This window comes from Bacillus rossius, chromosome 2 (assembly GCF_032445375.1).
Source record: "Bacillus rossius redtenbacheri isolate Brsri chromosome 2, Brsri_v3, whole genome shotgun sequence".
Classification (NCBI taxonomy): domain Eukaryota; kingdom Metazoa; phylum Arthropoda; class Insecta; order Phasmatodea; family Bacillidae; genus Bacillus; species Bacillus rossius.
In genome coordinates this window covers 29,516,310-29,534,039 of record NC_086331.1, presented here as the reverse complement: position 1 = coordinate 29,534,039, position 17,730 = coordinate 29,516,310, and the positions used below count along the sequence as shown (strand labels likewise).

Here is a 17,730-nt window from a genome sequence, read left to right as displayed (position 1 = left end):
CAACAGAGGCTTTCCACGAAATGCTTACTTCTGTTCCCACTATGCAGCAATTTTGTATCTTTCTCTCGCTCCCGTGACCATGACTCACACGCCTAGCGTGTGAAACACACAAAGAAGCCAGCAAAAAATTACGAGAAAAATAAACTTGTGAATTTTGAAAATAAAAACAATAAACCCGGAGAATTACATTTACAATAACTTCGAAAAATGACAAAAAATTTATAACATATTATTATTAATGGATTGCATGAGGAAGGCTGTAATCTGGGTTGTTACAACTTCTACTTCTGTTGTAGAATATTTCAAGAATTTGGAAGCAGAGATCAAAGATGTTCCACCATGTAACATGGTTAATTACGATGAAACAAATCTTAGTGATGATCCTGGATGCAAGAAAATCATAACAAAATGGGGCTGCAAATATCCAAAGGATAAAGAACTTTTCGAAGTCGTCAAATTCGGTTATATTTGCTGGTGCTGGAGATAGTGCCCTCTTACCTCCATATGTTGTGTATAAAGCAAAACATGTGTATTCAACGTGGATTGAGAATGGGCCAAAAGGATGCAGATATAATTGTAGCTCATCTGGATGGTTTTGATGACTGGCTCATTACAATTGCAGTTCCTTATTTCAAAAAGCTAGAGGATAAGAAAATATTGCTTGGGGATAACTTATCTTCACATCTGACAGTGCATTCAGTTCAAATCTGTGGAGGAGAATGCGATTCGGTTGGTCTTTCTGTCACCAAACTCAACACATTTGACACAGCCACTAGATGTGGTGTTCTTTAGGCCTTTGAAACATTCGTGAGGCAGACTCATCAAACATGGAAAGCTGGGCCTGGAAAGAATGAAAGTGCTGTCCCAAAATATGTGTTTCCACGCCCTCTAAATAAACTGATAAAATCTATCTGAATGCTCAGCTTCAAACATCAAAAGTGGATTTGTAAAATGTGGGGTGATTCTTCTGAATGCTTACAAAGTGTTAAATTGTTTACCAAATGAGAACCCTCACAATATGGATGAGATAAGAACTGATACGGATGACTCCCTGAAAGCGCTGCTCCAAGAAATGAGACATAGTCACTCTTCCATACCATGCCAAAGGAAGAAGGAGTTTGATATTTCGGCTGGAAAAAGTGTCTCAGTGGATGACTTTCATCTTGAACCTTATGAAGAAAGGAATGATATCGGTTAGCCTGATGACCCCTCATCTATTGATGAAAGTGAAATAAGTAACTTCAAACACTGTGAGAGTTGCAGTTGTTAGTGAATCATTTGTTGATCTTAATGGTAGGAGATACAGCCATGTTTGCCATGTGAAAGACATTGATATCAGAGAATAGGACTGGTTACTGGTTGCTTTCAACTCGAATGATACTGTGCCTGGTTGTAGCAAAAAAACATTGAATTTTATTGGTATTGTCATGAATGTTGTAGATGTGAATGGTGTCAAGGAATTCGATGGCTTTTCCCTAAGGCCAAAATGTACAAGAGACAGTTCTGGTTTCATTTTTGGCTTCCCTGACATCAAAGACGAATGTAATTTTGGCAGTGAAAATGTCATTAGTAAGCTAAAGGATCCTGAGAAATATGGCAGGGGTTTGCTAAAATTTTCCGTGTGCCTTAAAGATATTTGTTAAAATACCTGTAAGTTTACTGCCAGCATGGTATATGTTAAACTGAAAATGGTACTGGTACGACTTACTCTGTTGTGTATGATTGTTGTGGGTTCCATAGAACTCATACGGCAACAATTAATTTAGCATTGAATTGTCTAAAACTGCTTACCTGTAAATTAATTTTTTTTTTTTATAATTAAGTTTTACAATTTTGAATTTTGTAATTTTGTGTTTTTTCATTAGAAAATGTGGTTTTTAATGTGTCTTAACTCATATATTAGACCAGTGTAGATTGTTTTATAAAATTTATATTACATTCAGGGGTAGCCACAAAAGTTAAAAAGTGATCCTATTCACCCCATTTTACGGTAACTCAGCACAACTATTCACATCTTCACACAACAAAGCGGGAAACGTAGCTTAAATATACCTACTTCTGAAAAAGTTAAGAGTACCGCTTCCAGCGAGATTTTTAATGTACCTATTCAGATCGTAGTTTGTCATCCTTTATAGGATGGTACTGACAGAACTTTCAATACTAAAACTTAGGGCTGGAGTTATAAAAAAAACCTTCATACCAATTCAAAAATAACTTAATTTATTTTAAAAGAGTTAAAACAGCTTAATACAAATCAGTCTTTTCATTACAAATAGCATGTCTACGTAGATTACAGTTAAAATTATGAATTGGCGGCTCCACAGTTGTTAAGACAATGATTTAGGTAGTGATTATAGAGAGCATCACAAAATTTTTCCATAACCTTTATGATGTATATCTTAAATTTAAAACTTAACTCTTAATAAAAATTAATAACAACTGATCCTTACCCACTAGTTTCATGATGAGCAACTACTGAGGCAAAACTTGAAGTCGATTGGAATCAGTACTGACAAGGAAAGGCATAGCCTTCCCATACAGTGATCCCTAAAACTTTTTTATCTACGACTGCGAACACTACCAACTCGTGCCTTGGGGAGGGGCATAGCCTCCCCCCAGAGTGAGCTCCGACCTACAACTCTCTGTCACTTAAAAACCTTCTGCTCACCGTGCCTACCAGAACAATCCTGGATTTTGAAACAAAATTTTTCAAACAACTAACCAGGAGAGCTGAGCAGGTTGCCTCCCTCCACTCGTGCAGCCAAATGGCGCGGCATGTTGCACCAGCAGTGCCAGTGGCCGTGCCAGCGCACGGTTGGACAAACAAACTAAAAAAGAATGAACAATCTGCAAACCAGCAGCGTGCTGCGCCAGCTCCATGCCCCAATTACTTTATTATGCCACTTGCGCTGCAGAGTGAACAGAGCTGCCAGCCGAGAGTCCCAATAGTAGAGTTCAAAAATTTGATTTCATAGACTCTGGTAAATTCTGAACTGCGACAATATGATAAGGTAAAAATTTAATAGAAAACTAAAATTTGATTTTTTAACTTGTATAATTTGTGATGCTTCAAAAATTTGCTCAGATATTTTTAGGGAATAGTTTTGCCTTGGGTGGGAATGTTGAGGGGAAAGAGATGCTGCATAATCTGGTACCATTACTTCTGAAGGGTCATGTGCATTCCTATATGTATGTAAGAAATAAAATATATACCTATTTCCATTACTGTAATCAGCTGTTCTAAGTAATTTACATATGTTACCTCTTCAATCAAAACTAAAACCTAATATTAAGGGTATGCAATAAAATTAAAGCACTTATCCAGAATATTAAATATGAATCACCATTAATGATGTTTTAATCAGTTCATTTATTTAATATGCATTTAGGTACTAATTTTTGTTACTGCACATATTTTGTAAAATATTATTAAACACACATTTTTAATTATGGAAAAATATTCATTATTTTGTAAAATTTTATTAAATCTAAAGTAAAAAAAATATCATAGTATTTGAATATAAATTTGGAAAAGTTAAAATGAGCACCGCTTGGTCTCTCAAATAGGCAAGTTTACAATAAAAATAAAACAGATTTTAGACTAAATTTCTAGTTCAGTATTGAGAGATCATACTTTCAGATCAAAATATAAGCAACCATCTTATGTGTGGTCAGAATTAAAGACCATTCAAAGTGAACTCTGCATAAGAAATCATAAATGTGCGATAGCAGTGTGGGGTTGGTATGAAAGTATTTCCAACGAAGATGCATAGTTAAGTAGACCAGATATGTCAGCATGTCGATTACATGGGGTTTACTAGCTACTCACATGAGAATAATTACTTTGGATTCAAATTTCAAACTACCTCAGAATTTATATTACAATGGTGAATAGTCTTCAGTTTCATTCAATCAGCCACATAGCTAGACTTGTGCTCGAAACAGGGATGGGGATAAATTTTTATAACATTGTTCTATCTTACAGAAAATTCATTCTGGTTTTGTGATTACTGTATGTTGAACCAAAAATTATGTTCTTAGTTATTCATATATTTACTTACTAGAAATTTTAACTAAAAGTTTTTTGTTTAACCAGTGACAAAAAAAAAACAATAGATACCAGTAACCAAAAAAATTTTTGTAGGGGAGTAAATTTTCTAACAATTTGTCTCTACTCAGCAGCTACAGCTCAATTATTATTTGCTTTATTTTTATTAGGAAAATAGGGTTTGCATACGACAGTGCTGATATGTGTGGCCATAATTCTAATTGTTAATAATTAATAAGAAATTATTACATTTAAATTAATTTTAAAAACCATTAATCATTTTGATATTTAAATAATATGATGCACTTTAGAAATATTTTTAAAACCATTTTCCATATTTTGAGACCATTGTTGATTAGACAATTATACAGAAATATTATTATTTATGGAAATTCATATATTCATAACAATAAGTGGACTTAAATATTTTGCTTTGTGGAAAGCTTACTATTAATACTTAATTATTGATCCAGTTTATTTCAATAAGATATATAGTTAAATCTCCTCCAAAATTAGTATTTTTCTTACGCTGCAGCTATTGCTTGAATATTATTAAAATTTATTAAATGAACTTGGAAAACCAGATACTAATTACCATAGAGGGAATGCTTAATTTCTCAGTGATTTCAGTATAAACATATAATTACAATTTTTCTTAAGGTATTCAGACTTACCATAACGAAAGCGATGAAACGATTACTGCGATAATAATTAATTATTGCAAAAAGGTATTTCCGTAAAAAAATTGTTCATTGAACAGCAATACCACAATTGAAATCACCCAAATCTCCGATCCAATTGGCCAATACGTGCAAAATTTTTAACCTAACAAGTATATTACGTGCCCAATATCTCCGAGCCTGAGCAACTACACTAGTATGATCAGCGAACCTGCCTGCTGCTGCAATGTCTGGAATACGGCGGAGGGATAAGGGTCTCACCTGAGGGAGCGACAGCGTGTCTGCCTCAGACAGAATAACGAGAAACATTGACTTTGTTGAGTTAAATTTTTTTACATATGCTCAGCATGTTCTACGAAGTCATCCATTTCCTCTGCCGAAGAGAATGCACTATTGTTACTGCTATCACTGACAATATGGCCTATCTTAAAGTTGAAATACACACCTTTGTTGTGAAAGTTACCGAGATATAATTAATTAAAGCGCAAAAAGTGAGTTAATGCATCTTTCAGCATAGCACTTACAAACAAAAGACCGCAACTTAGCAACAATTTTTTTGAAGTTATACTTCTTTAGGCGCGCTGTGAAAAAATGATGAGAGTGAAATTTTAAGAGGCGCGCGCATCACTGTAACACAAAATTGACAGGTTGAAGCTGCCCGCTAAACCGCTCATTAAGTCTAGAAAAAAGCTACCAACAAAATAGAAATAGAACCTCTATTAGTCGCGCATGTTGGCACGCTCGTCGCCACTGTTTTCATATTTATAATATTTATCCACATGTTTCTAGTTTCTACATTCACAACACGTGTTTTAGTTTCATACAAGTGCGAATTATATATGTGCTAATAAATTATATTCAGTAGTGATTTAAATTGAATATTTTGATTAATATTATTTACTATACGTAAATATTAGTAAAAAAAATTGTGCTTAGATACATTTTCAAGTGCTCCAATATAATTGAGGTTAAGTATCCGTATGTATTATTTATTGATATAAATTAAAATATTATTTAATATAATTAATACTAAATATTATTAAATTATTAATGTTAAATATTTATTATTGGTTATTTAATATTTACAAAATAAAGAAATAAATTTAATAAAACATTTAATAAAAATTTGTGATAAAAATTAAAATTGAACATCAAATTAAAATATTAATTTTTAATATTTATTATTAAATTGTATAAATAATAAATATTTATAAAAATAAATGAACAAATTTAATGAAAACTTTTTGATAAAAATGAAAAGTGAATATTTAATAAAGAAAATAATAAATATTTAAAAAATGAATAAACTTAAATAAAATTATTAATTTTATTATTAAATTTGTTTATTTTCTTTTAAAATATTAAATAATCAATAATAAATAATAAATATTTAAAATTAAGAATCTTATAATATTCAGTACAAATGATGTCATATATTTGTTATTCTCTAAATTTTATTTATTTAATTTTTCAAATTTAAACTGAACTTTATTGACTGTGGTGACTATCTTTTTCCAGCCCTTTTATTATTTTATTGTAATTAATTATTTGCATGCAATTAAAAACTATTTTTAATGATGCCAAAGAAGTATAACTTCTCACGCGTGTACATAAGTACACACACCCATTTTTTTTTCTTTTTTAGCTGTTACAAGCACTTGCTAGTAAAATGACTGCAGCACTTAAAACATTTTTGACTGTCCTATATATATAAAATTTTGATATGACATAAATTTGAATTGGAAAATTTGGACATTGATGTTACATATATAACTTTTGATCTGAATTTTTATTATAAAAAATTGTCCATCGTGACTTAAAAAATTTTTCAATTAATGGGACTTTTTCTGTAAACAGTAAGATCTTCGGCCATAGCTCAAGGGTGAAAGGGGGGCATTTGCATCCATTGCCCTTCCCTTTAAATTTGTGCCTGCATTCAGTGAAACAAATCCGGTGTGAGTTACGTTTTGTACCAGACAATAAAGTTGTACTGTTATAAGCAGGTACTCTTCTTTACTTGCATGTCATCACTAGGTATTTTATTATTGGTTATTGAAGTCTAAATAAAATGTTTAATTATTAAATTGCAAAAAATAAACAGTGTTGTTTATATTATATTTTTATTTTGATAAAAAAAAAATAAACACCTAGATGTGACACTTGGAGTAAGTAAGGGAGTTTTACTCACTTTGTGTAATCAACACTTGCTGAGCTATTGACAACATGGTCACATAGACACAAGTTTTTTTAACCAACTGTTAGCTAGTAATGCCACCCCATGTAATTCAAACTTTACTTTCATATATGATTAGCCATGTTTACAGATTTATCTTTTCTTATTGAAAGTATGTTTTTGTCAAGGACAAACAAGAACGCGAAGAAGAAGAGCGGAAACAGAAGATACAACTTTATGTGTTCATATCCAGATGCATAGCCTACCCGTTCAATGCAAAGCAGCCGACTGACATGACTCGTCGCCAGACTAAGATAACGAAACAGCAGTTAGAAACCATCCAAGGAAGATTTCAGGTATGCTTGTGTTCAGAAGCTAATGTTTTTTTTTTTTTAGCGAATCCCTTTGATCTTTATACTCTGGTGAGAAAAAAAATTATTTACTATTTCATGCAGTATAGTATTGTAAAATGGTGAAATATAAAACTTAAAATAAATATATTTTTTATTTATTTATTAGCATCATCTACACATTACACTAAATGAAAGAAAAATATAGTTACAGAAATTATAGCATGAGTACTTAATGTAAATGAGTTAATGTATTACGTATTCTGTGTGCAGAAGTTATATAAAGTTTGTGGTGTTATAGAGTTTTTTGAAGGGAGACACGCAGATCATGGCAGACGAGGCCTTCCAGAACGCTGTTCAGAGTTACTACGAGGTGTTTCTCCGCTCAGAGAGGGTTATGAAAATGGTTCAATCTGGCGCATGTTCGCAACACGACTTCCGTGAAGTTTTCAGGAACAATATCGAAAAAAGAGTCAGGTACTGGTTATATCTGACATTCTGTTATTTTCATATGTTAATAAGTTGTGCTTTTTAAAAATTATATTTTAATCTCTTGTATCAATGCTTGTGTGATGAAAAAATATAATTTTAGCAGCCACACTTTTCTAAAATGTCTACAAACATATGAAACACAATATTTGTTCCGATTTCAAATCAAAAGTATACTTGAAACAAAAATTAAATTCAAAATAAAAACAGGAAGAAATATGTGTAATTTTTTTATCACTTTATCAAAATACAGGAAGTACTACGTACTTGAGTCCTAAACCCAAATCACTTTAGTGACGGGTCGCCAGAACCCCAGATAAACATAACGATGGAAGATACTGTTTTTCGATATCTTTGATCATGTTACCTTTTCAAGTATTCAATGACATAAATTTTCATTATGCCTATAAAGTTGGCAGTAACCTTTACTGACACTAAAAAAGTGTTAAAAATTTTTTTGTAATTCAACATGAAATTTTTTTCCTAATACAAAAGCAAGGCAAAATATTTTTTTGATATGCATATGATGAGTAAGTAATTATCATAAATAAATCTATTACGCATTGGTTGAATTAAAATTCTCTCACTTGAAGTTAAAAACAAAGCTATGTATAAAACTTCTAAATGCATAAAAAATTTCTGAGTTTTGTGTTTTTATGGTTTAAGGTGTTATTTTTAAGTTGTATTACCATTGTGTATAATTTTTGTCTTCTAATTTACATACCCTGATGTGTTTACAGATCGTTACCAGAAATTGATGGCCTTAGCAAAGAAACTGTCCTTACATCATGGATGGCCAAATTCGATTGTATATTTAAAGGTATGGACTTATAATGTAAAAATTTTTTTGCTGTAGTAATAAACCCATTAAAAAGATTAACTTTAAATATTTATAAATGAATTGCATAATCAGTTGATGAACTTCTGAACTTCCATGTCTTTGTTCCCTGTGTTTAAAATAGTGTTTCACTAAATCAAATATGGAGAGAAAAGCTTGAAAATAATTTCCATACCTGCATGAAAGAACTTTATCAGAAGCTTGCATATGAGTAATTATTTACTTTCATAATATAAAACACATTTATTCTGTACAATGCATCACCATATATCCAGACTTCAGTTATTCGAAACATCTCTGGAATTACTCTTGACCCACCATAAGGCTTGTTGCCGGCAAAGGCTGTGTATAATTTAAAATACAGTGACACAACATGACTGTGTTATGCGTCACAAATGTTCCCCTGCCACAGACTAAAACAGATAGGTTAGCCATTCTGCCCAGGGTGCTAGACAACTATGGTAACGTAGCTGTCATTCAGTTAGAACTCTTTAACAATTTATGTTATGATGTCGGCAAAAAGGGCAAAATAATGCTCTAGTGATAAAAACAAAACATAAAAAATGTTTCTTTCAGTCAAAGGTAAAGTGTAAAGCTTGTTATTTCAATTGTTGTGCTTTTATTGATAAACAAGCATTTCAAGCAACTTATGGCATATGTGTTTACTGAATCATTTTCTGCAACTGTATCATATGTACAGCTGAAATGGCTGATGCAATACCTAGCACAAGCAGAACTTAGATGATTTCATGTCAAAACTTAAATGACCCTGATAAGTGCATATAAGAATATACTGGCATTGTGTACTAGGCTGTCAAAACACTTATTTCTGTTTTCACATCTCATGTTTAACTACATTTGTCATTATGTTAAGACAATTTTAAAAATAAAGGCAAAAAAACAGATTGTGACGGGCTGCAACTGACCTACTCTTGATGAACAGCAGAACAGATGTGTAGGAGGCCACAAGTTTCAAATCACAGTCTGTGGGGCCATCATTATTTTTTTATTAAGTTTCTTTTTTTTTTGTAATGTACTACTTTTTAACAACATTTAAAAATATTTAATGTAATATAAAGCTGCTTGTACATACGTACATATGTTGTGCATAGTTTATGTACCGTGTTTTCCATTAATACCACACATTATTATTTGGTCGAAAATTCTTCTCCCATTATTCAATGTATAGATGGCTTAAGTGAATTTGAAGACAATTTGCAAAATTCTTCACATACGAAACAGAAACCAAGGTAAACTGCAAAATCACCACTGAAGTATACAGGAAACTGAAATATACGGGCAGATACCTGCACTTCAATTCCAACCATCCAACAAGCACCAAAATTTGTCTAAATCACACTTTGACCAAGCAGAAATAATAGGTTGTGACAAGATCAGATGAACTCCTAGCAATTGGTTACCTACCTGGCATCATAAAACAGCACAAGGCAACCAACAAATCCCACATTCTGCAAGAATTGCTCAAAAAAACAATTTGTACATTGGTTAATCCGTATGTCTGTGGCCTCCCAGAATAAATAAGATGAAGAAAAACACAAATACAGACTAAAAATAGTTTTTAAATCCCATTCCACTATCAAAAGCATGATCACCAAAGTAAATCCAGTCACTTAACAAGTTTCAGTTCCAAAACTGTGTTTATCAGGTTCCCTGTGAGTTGGCAGTTGGCTGCATGTACATAGGAGAAACTGGCAGAGTCCTTTCAACACACATTAAAGAGCACAAAAATAATGTAAAGAATGGGGAAACTCAAAAATCTAGACTTGCCGAATATGACTGGGACAATAGTCATAAAATACATACTCTGAGACACAACTACTCCACTCATTCAGGAAGTACACCCAATTATAAGGAATCTAAAGGAATTAGCATTTATTGCCAGTAACAACTAGGTAATCAGTCAACAAAGTATTGAATGAAAAAAAAAAAATATTTGGATACCTTTAATAAAAACAGAAAGTAACTTATTATGAAAAACAATTTCAAATCAATAACCCTCACAGCAAGACACCAGTCAATAAAAAAAGCTATAAGGTGCACGACCATTCAGGTGACTGCTCACCTATCATTGGCCGCACTAGAAGAGGTGGTCAAACACACAAAAAAAACCCTGTTTTTCCAGTGTCCTCTATCAGTCTGTCTGTGCTTGATGACGGGAACAGATGTCAGTTCCCGAAACGTCACAACTATTTGTCTTGGTAAGCCTAATGTGTTCATCTGTGCCGTCATCGTGTTGTCCAGAATATTTGTTCAGTTTCATTGCTGGGGGTTCGTCTGTGCGTTGCTATGTTGTCATTGTGTTGTCCAGATTATTTGTTCAGTTTCATTGTTGGGTTCGTCTGTTGTCTCTGTGTTGTCCAAAATTATTTTTCTGTATGTTGTGATTTTTTGTTACAACTGTCTCATTGTTGTCAAGCCACTGTTTGTCTGAGCTGTGATATTTTTTTCCAACAAAATCTTTCCACTGAATTCTCTTGGTGCTGTCTATGTGTTTTATATTTTACATCGGTTGATTTTCTTTGTTTGTGTATTCATCATTGTTGTTCATTCTTATGGTTTCTCTTTGAAATACAGTTAAAACCAGCAGTGGTGTATGTCCTTGAAAATCTTTTAAACTAAGCTTCCCCATTGCAAGAATTATTCAAAGAATGCAGCAATATCTTTTACTTTGGTCTAAGAGCAGTCCTAGGACTGCTCTTGAATAAGTACCTAAAATAAAACATGATTATAATTTAAACTAAAAATTTTCCTTTAATTGGTTAAAGTTAAATTAAAATGCTCATTAAAACACTACATCTTCAGAAATTACACATTCTACAATGTTACAGTGAGGTTTTGTAGAACATTGCCCCTTCCATTATACAACCTTAAATTAAGTACATATTCCATACTGCTTTTCTTATAATTTTACCAAGAAAAACAACAGTCTTTGTAGACTGGTTCAGACAACTACCAGAGGTGTTTTCAATCACTATAGTGTCACATACATAGCTGATGTAAAAGATTAATAACTGATGTATTTGAACTAATTGGTTAGAGAATATTTTTCATTCTACCAATTTCTTTCTAATAGTCTTCTAAATTTATCGTTTATATTTTCAAGTCCATTTGACTGGCATTCACAAATTTGTAGCTTGTTTAGTAAATTTGAAGGTCTAAAAAATTGTAGGAATGTCTTCTTTGAATTATTCCTTGCATCATTTTATTGATTTGTACTGAATGTACTAACAAATCACACCAAACAAGGCATTTGCAATTGATAACAACCCTAAACTCACTTTTCATTGCCCTAATCACAAAATTATATGCATGAAAGAAAGTAAACAAATGAGTAGAAAACAAATGTAAACTAAAACTAAAAAAAAAAGTTGAACTCAGTTGTTCTAATCACAAAATTATCAACATGGAAGAAAGCAAACAATAAGTAGTTACAAGTGTAAACTAAAACTTAAAGTTTAATTCAGTTTCAGCCTTTGTCTGGTAATCCAAAAAAATTGCCAGAAACAAAAATATTTACAAAATTTTTAAAGTCACATAAATATGAAACTTAAATAAATTAAAATATCAAAATAGTTGTGCTAAAATGTGTAATTCCATTTACAAAATAGAAACAGCAACTGACAAAGTTATAGCAATACACAGGAATGCCTGCTAGAATTAAAACAATGAATTATATTTGTAACTTACATTTATACTGTTGGTACAGCATATTTTGTAGTCAAATTTCATATTGTCGATAAACAGTGAAATTGTACTGCATTAGAATTACATTCACAAAAAGTTTAACTCTTTTCATATAAGAGTAGCTAGCATGCGTGAGTGTCGGTCTTAAGACCATCATGTGTAACACTGTGTCAGACTTGTTTCAAAAAAAAAATTTTTAATAAATGTTTTAGCTCCAGTATTGTACAAGCTGGAATGTTTCTTTTAAATCAAATAAGCTTTATCTTTGGGATTTTAAAGGTCTATATTTACTCTATAAATCATTTGTGCATGCTTGGTTTGTTCTGTGTTACGAGCTCATGATGAACTAAACAGAAAGAGCAGAAAAAAAAGAACAACTATCAGTTTTTTGAGATTGCTTGAAATTGGTTGTTTGCTTCTGTTTAGTGATTACATATTATTGTGCAAGTTTAGACTATTTAAAGTGTTTTCTTCTGATCATAGAGTAGTCTCTTGAAAAATGTTTTCTATGGAACATTCAGAAAGGATATCTCACGAGAACAAAACACAAAAGCACAGTTTTTGTATCAAGAATTAAAAAGCAAATTCAAGAGTTTGAAACCTAAAAATAAAAAGTCAAGAAGTCTAGAACAAGTACTGCAACCTATTGAATCCTGTTAACTGAACAGTACTCTATTTTGACACCTACAGTACAGCCCTAACCCTGGCCTTCTTGTTTCTACCATGTGTTATTGTTAATTAATTCACACTGCATGAAGGGCCCACAGGGGTCATGCTTGCTAATCTGTCATTCTGATGTTCTGAGGTCATGGGTTTGATCCCAAGCATAGGGCATGGCTCAATTTGTGAACAGCAAATCTGGTGTCATGTTGTTCGGAGCCCACTATAATCATGTAGGTCCTGTAGCCTAGAGGTTAGTGTAAAACTGTGTGACATAAAGTCCTGAATTACATGTTTTTGACATTGAATGAAGGAAGCACATACTGCCATATTTGCATCCATTTAGACTGTAAAATTCATGTTTGCAGTGAAAGGTTGGTTAGCTGAAGTCAGTTACAATAATTAAACATAAATGTTTGTTCAATTATTTAAATAAAAAATGTGTTTTTATGCAGCTAACCTAACCTAACCAAACCAACATTTTACTTAAGTTTTTATTCATGTTTTTCAGATCCAGTAGCTCTACATATTGCCCACAAAATGTTTTTGAGAACCACAAAATACAACAAAATCAATCAGTTTCACAAAAAATGTGAATTTCTTTTAGATTCTGTATTTGTGAAACAGATTAAATGAACTAGCTCATATTGACATTTATTTATTTTTCCCGCTACAAGTATATGCGATGAAATGTTTATTTAGTTTATTTTCATATTTAAAATGCCACAAATAGTTGGTGTTTTGAATTGTCTACGCACTTTTTTCCGCTACTCTTTTATGAGACAATAGTGAGAAAACTTTGCCTGTTTATTGTAAAATGACTTAAACTTATCAGTGAACGTTTGTAAATGACAAACTGACGAGTTATGCTATGTCTAATATTTGTTACAATTTAATATTAATTATTTTATAGTGTTTGTATTCAAAGTAGAATTGAATACCTTCTAATAATAAATTATTTGTATTTGCATTAAAAAAATTACAATATTCACACAAGCCTAAACATAATTAATACCAAATCCATAATCAAACCAAATTAATTAAGTTAAAAAAAATTCTTTGATTGTACTGAGGAAGCAAAAATTTAAAGTGAACTGAAAGATTTCTGAGTTACCTGTGGTGTCATCAAAGTAACTAATGATATACAAGGGGGTGGAAAATGACATGGAGCAGCAAATTAATGCATTGATAAATAAGCTTACCCTGAGAAAAATCACTGCTTCACTCCAAAATCCACCATATATTCACTTAAAAAAAACCTTGGATCAACACTGTCAGGAATCGAACCTGGATTGTTTTGGTGGGAAGCTTTTAAACTGACCACTAAACCACTGTGGGCCCTCATAAATTTGAAACCTTGATCTAATTTAACATTTGCAGAAAATTAAAAATTTGTTCCCTACAATGTTATGTTTTTCATAGATCAATTTAATTTATTTAAAAAAAAAATGTGTTGTTTATGCTGTTGTATCAGAATATCATGTAATCTTATGACTTAGGAATATTAAATATTTTGTTTGTATAGGAAAAGTCATTAAAGGAGTCATCTTGTAAACTGAGCCCTGTGCAAAAGAGGTGGACTGTCATGAGGCGTGAGGTGTGAGATATTAGTGTGATGAGCGTGTTCCTAGTAGGTGATGAAGATTCAAAGCGACCTTCCAGGATGCAACAACAGTCGCTGAACAGTGAGCTGATCCTGTCGAAGGAGCAGCTCTACGACATGTTCCAGCAGATCCTGGGTGTAAAGAAGTTTGAACACCAGCTCCTGTTTAATGCCTTACAGGTTAGTACAAACATATCTCACTGCAAACACCTTTCATTTCACACATTTGGGCTGGAATACAATTGATTTAACTCACTTATGGCATGCACAAGACACGTGGAGACACAAATACAAGCTGTGCTAGCATAAAAAAAAACGTGTGGGGAAAATTCGACAGACACACAGATAATAATATTTAATAAACCTTTCGTTGAAGGCAAAAAGAAAGTGACTGCACCTCTTTTTGGGTGATCACGAAATTCATTTAATTAAACGCTAGGCACATGGATGTGTATGGTAACACAATGAAATGATATTACGAAGTATATTCACGTTGCTTGTGAACGATGCAATTGAATTAGAGTACTTGTGCATTTAACTTAAGAGTATATTCTTAATTTATATTACGTAATGAATGGACCCTTTTTTTTTAGATTTATTTTATGTATTATTAAAAATTTTAATAATTAAGTTTAAGATGCTTAGAAAATGTAAACAATGGCAGAATCTTAACATGAGCAAAAACAAAATATTTAATATGATTATTATTATTTGTATTATTTATATTATTATAAGTTATATATCATGTTATATTTGAATTTCCCTAGATAAAAGAAATGCTTTGCTGCTAAATTTAATGCAGTATAGATTAATCCTAGTGCATGTTTTGGTGACTTAAAATTAGTATTATTAGGACGTGCAAGACATGGGTGGTTTGTTTACAAAATACGTGGCACGCGGGAGGAGCATACAGGAAGAGGAGAGGGGGTTCCGCGCGGTTGGCAGCTCTGTCATGAGGTGAAGAGATAACATGGTGGCGCGCGTAGGTGCCGGGAGATAAACAACAAACTAACGTCCGAAAGGACTAGTATACATATATTATCTTTTGGGGAAATAATTAGACCATAGACTGGTCAGGAATGTAGGCGTGCACTGTGCACTGTTTTTCCAGAATGACAGTCGTGAGCCGAAGATTGATGGCCTCTGGACTTACTGGGGAGGGGGAGAGGGAGGGTGTTCTGTGTCGTCGCATATTATCACGTGTGCAGGCGGCTGGCGGTGCTCGGCGGCCTGGGCGGAGCGTAATGTCGGAGCGGGGAAAGGGGAAGGTTGGACGTGACTTATAGCGTTTCGCGCGTGGCAGCGCGCAGGTGACGCGGCGAAGGCCGGCTGCGGCCTGCGAGAGGCGGAACAGAAAATATTTCTCACAAAATACTAAACTGAATATAGCATTGAGGTACAGTAAAACCTTTTTGTTGCGACCCCATTTATTGCGACCACCTCTCTATTACAACCCGATTTCGAGGAACCGTGAAAAATTGCCGAAAATCCGAAGAAACAGGACAGAAAATAAGTTTCTTGTGGTGAGTAGTGTGTTACTGCGTTTATCTTGCCGAGTGCTGTACAGCCGTAGGCAGCGCATATCTAAAAATAGATACCACTTCCTGTCGACCGCTGTCAGCGCTTAATAACCCCCATTCCACGTCCCTTTGCCGGCAGGGTGCAGATAAAGGTTTTTGTGGCAACGTGTTTACGACCGCTGTCAGCGCTTAAGCCAGCCCCACACGACACCCATTTCCTTAAGTGAATTCACGTCACGCGAGTTCGGCTATGCTAGCCGGCTGGTTGTTATTTTCGTTCAAAACGTGGCGAAGGAACTTGTGTGGATCAGGTAGAAAACATTCGGCTTTAAACGAAAGATATAAGAACAATGCTATCCTGAAATGCTGTGACATGTTTTTGGAGTAGATAATCACAGCGACAGACCGACAGGATGCGCTCCCGCCCTTGCCGTCAGCGATGTTTATTTTGACAGCTCAAGCAATTATCTTTTCCACGACCCTTCACAGCGTAAAAAAAAAGAAAGAAAAAAAAACACGTTCGAATGCAGATGAAAAAGTAACTATGCAGTAAAATAAATATATTTACGGCCCTGCTAAATTTTTCTATTCAATAAAATTCGAGGTATTAGTGATTTTTTAGCAGAAACTGCTGTGTGACTAATAAACAAATTGTATCATAGTAACTTAAACTTATAAAGTATTTATTAACGGCGAAGGACAGTCGTATAAGCCCCTAAAATATTTATTTTACCGAGAATGGACTATACAACCTGGCTTTTTCCGCACGCAGTGTGGGAGGGGAGGAGGATGCTGACAGTTTCTCACGCAGAAGGTGTAAGATAACATGACAACTGAGACGGCTTTTCGTGCGATAGTGGACGCGCCGAGCTCGGCTAGACACTGCCGCGTGGAGAGTCTAGAGGGGTGGTATCTATTTTTAGCCGTCTTTTGTATGCCTTCCTACTTACAGTACAGCTCTCGCCAAGATAAACGTGAACACATAGCGCCCAACAAAGTGTAACAGACTTGTTTTTCAGCCGATTTTACTCAAATTTTCGACTTTCTCTGCTAAAATTTTTCACAGTTTCTAAAAAAACGGTCGTATAAACGGAATGGACGCATCTGAGGGGGGTCGCATCGGCGGGATTCTACTGTATTAAAGCCGACACAAAAATACGTTGTGTGTTAAAATTAACAGAATTTAATGATCTTTCATTTCGTTTTTTAAAATTTTTTTTTTCTGATTTTCACATTTTGGTCAAAATGTCCAATTTTTTGACGGTTCCGAGAATGTATTCGTAAAATCACTGCTTCGTTAAATCCGGGGTTCGTGACATCGGGGTTCTAGTGTATTTAACTACGGAAAGCAGAAAACATACATGTAAACTAACACATATTTTCTTTAGAGGTGGCATGTAGGGCGACGGACTTGTCATGAAGGTTGAAGTGGGTTTAAAGCAAAGCCGTCTAGCATTGTCATTGTGAGAGACAGCATCCTGCCATTGTACGGCTGGTTAGCGAGTAGCGTTTTGGGAAGGGGGGGGGGGGGGGGGGTTGAAATGAACTGAAAATTTCGGAAAACATCTATTACGACCCCCCCTCTATTACGACCCTATTCCTGGGAACTGTGAGGGGTCGTTTCAGAGAGGTTTGACTGTATTACACTTAAAACATTACAAATA

General features: G+C 33.6%; 1 protein-coding gene across 3 annotated transcripts in view; it reads left to right on the top strand.

Annotated features, from left to right (window-relative positions):
• The window catches only part of LOC134529209 (calcium-dependent secretion activator), a 520,687-nt gene that overhangs the window by 207,081 nt on the left and 295,876 nt on the right, over window positions 1-17,730 (top strand). For 2 of the 3 annotated variants that reach the window (XM_063363074.1, XM_063363076.1), the window contains exons 4-7: window positions 7,090-7,257; window positions 7,553-7,728; window positions 8,481-8,560; window positions 14,578-14,726. In XM_063363074.1, coding sequence (XP_063219144.1) covers window positions 7,090-7,257; window positions 7,553-7,728; window positions 8,481-8,560; window positions 14,578-14,726 — 573 coding nt within the window. Of the gene's footprint in view, window positions 1-7,089; window positions 7,258-7,552; window positions 7,729-8,480; window positions 8,561-14,574; window positions 14,727-17,730 lie in introns of all 3 variants that reach the window. The other variant, XM_063363075.1, reaches the window with a different exon arrangement.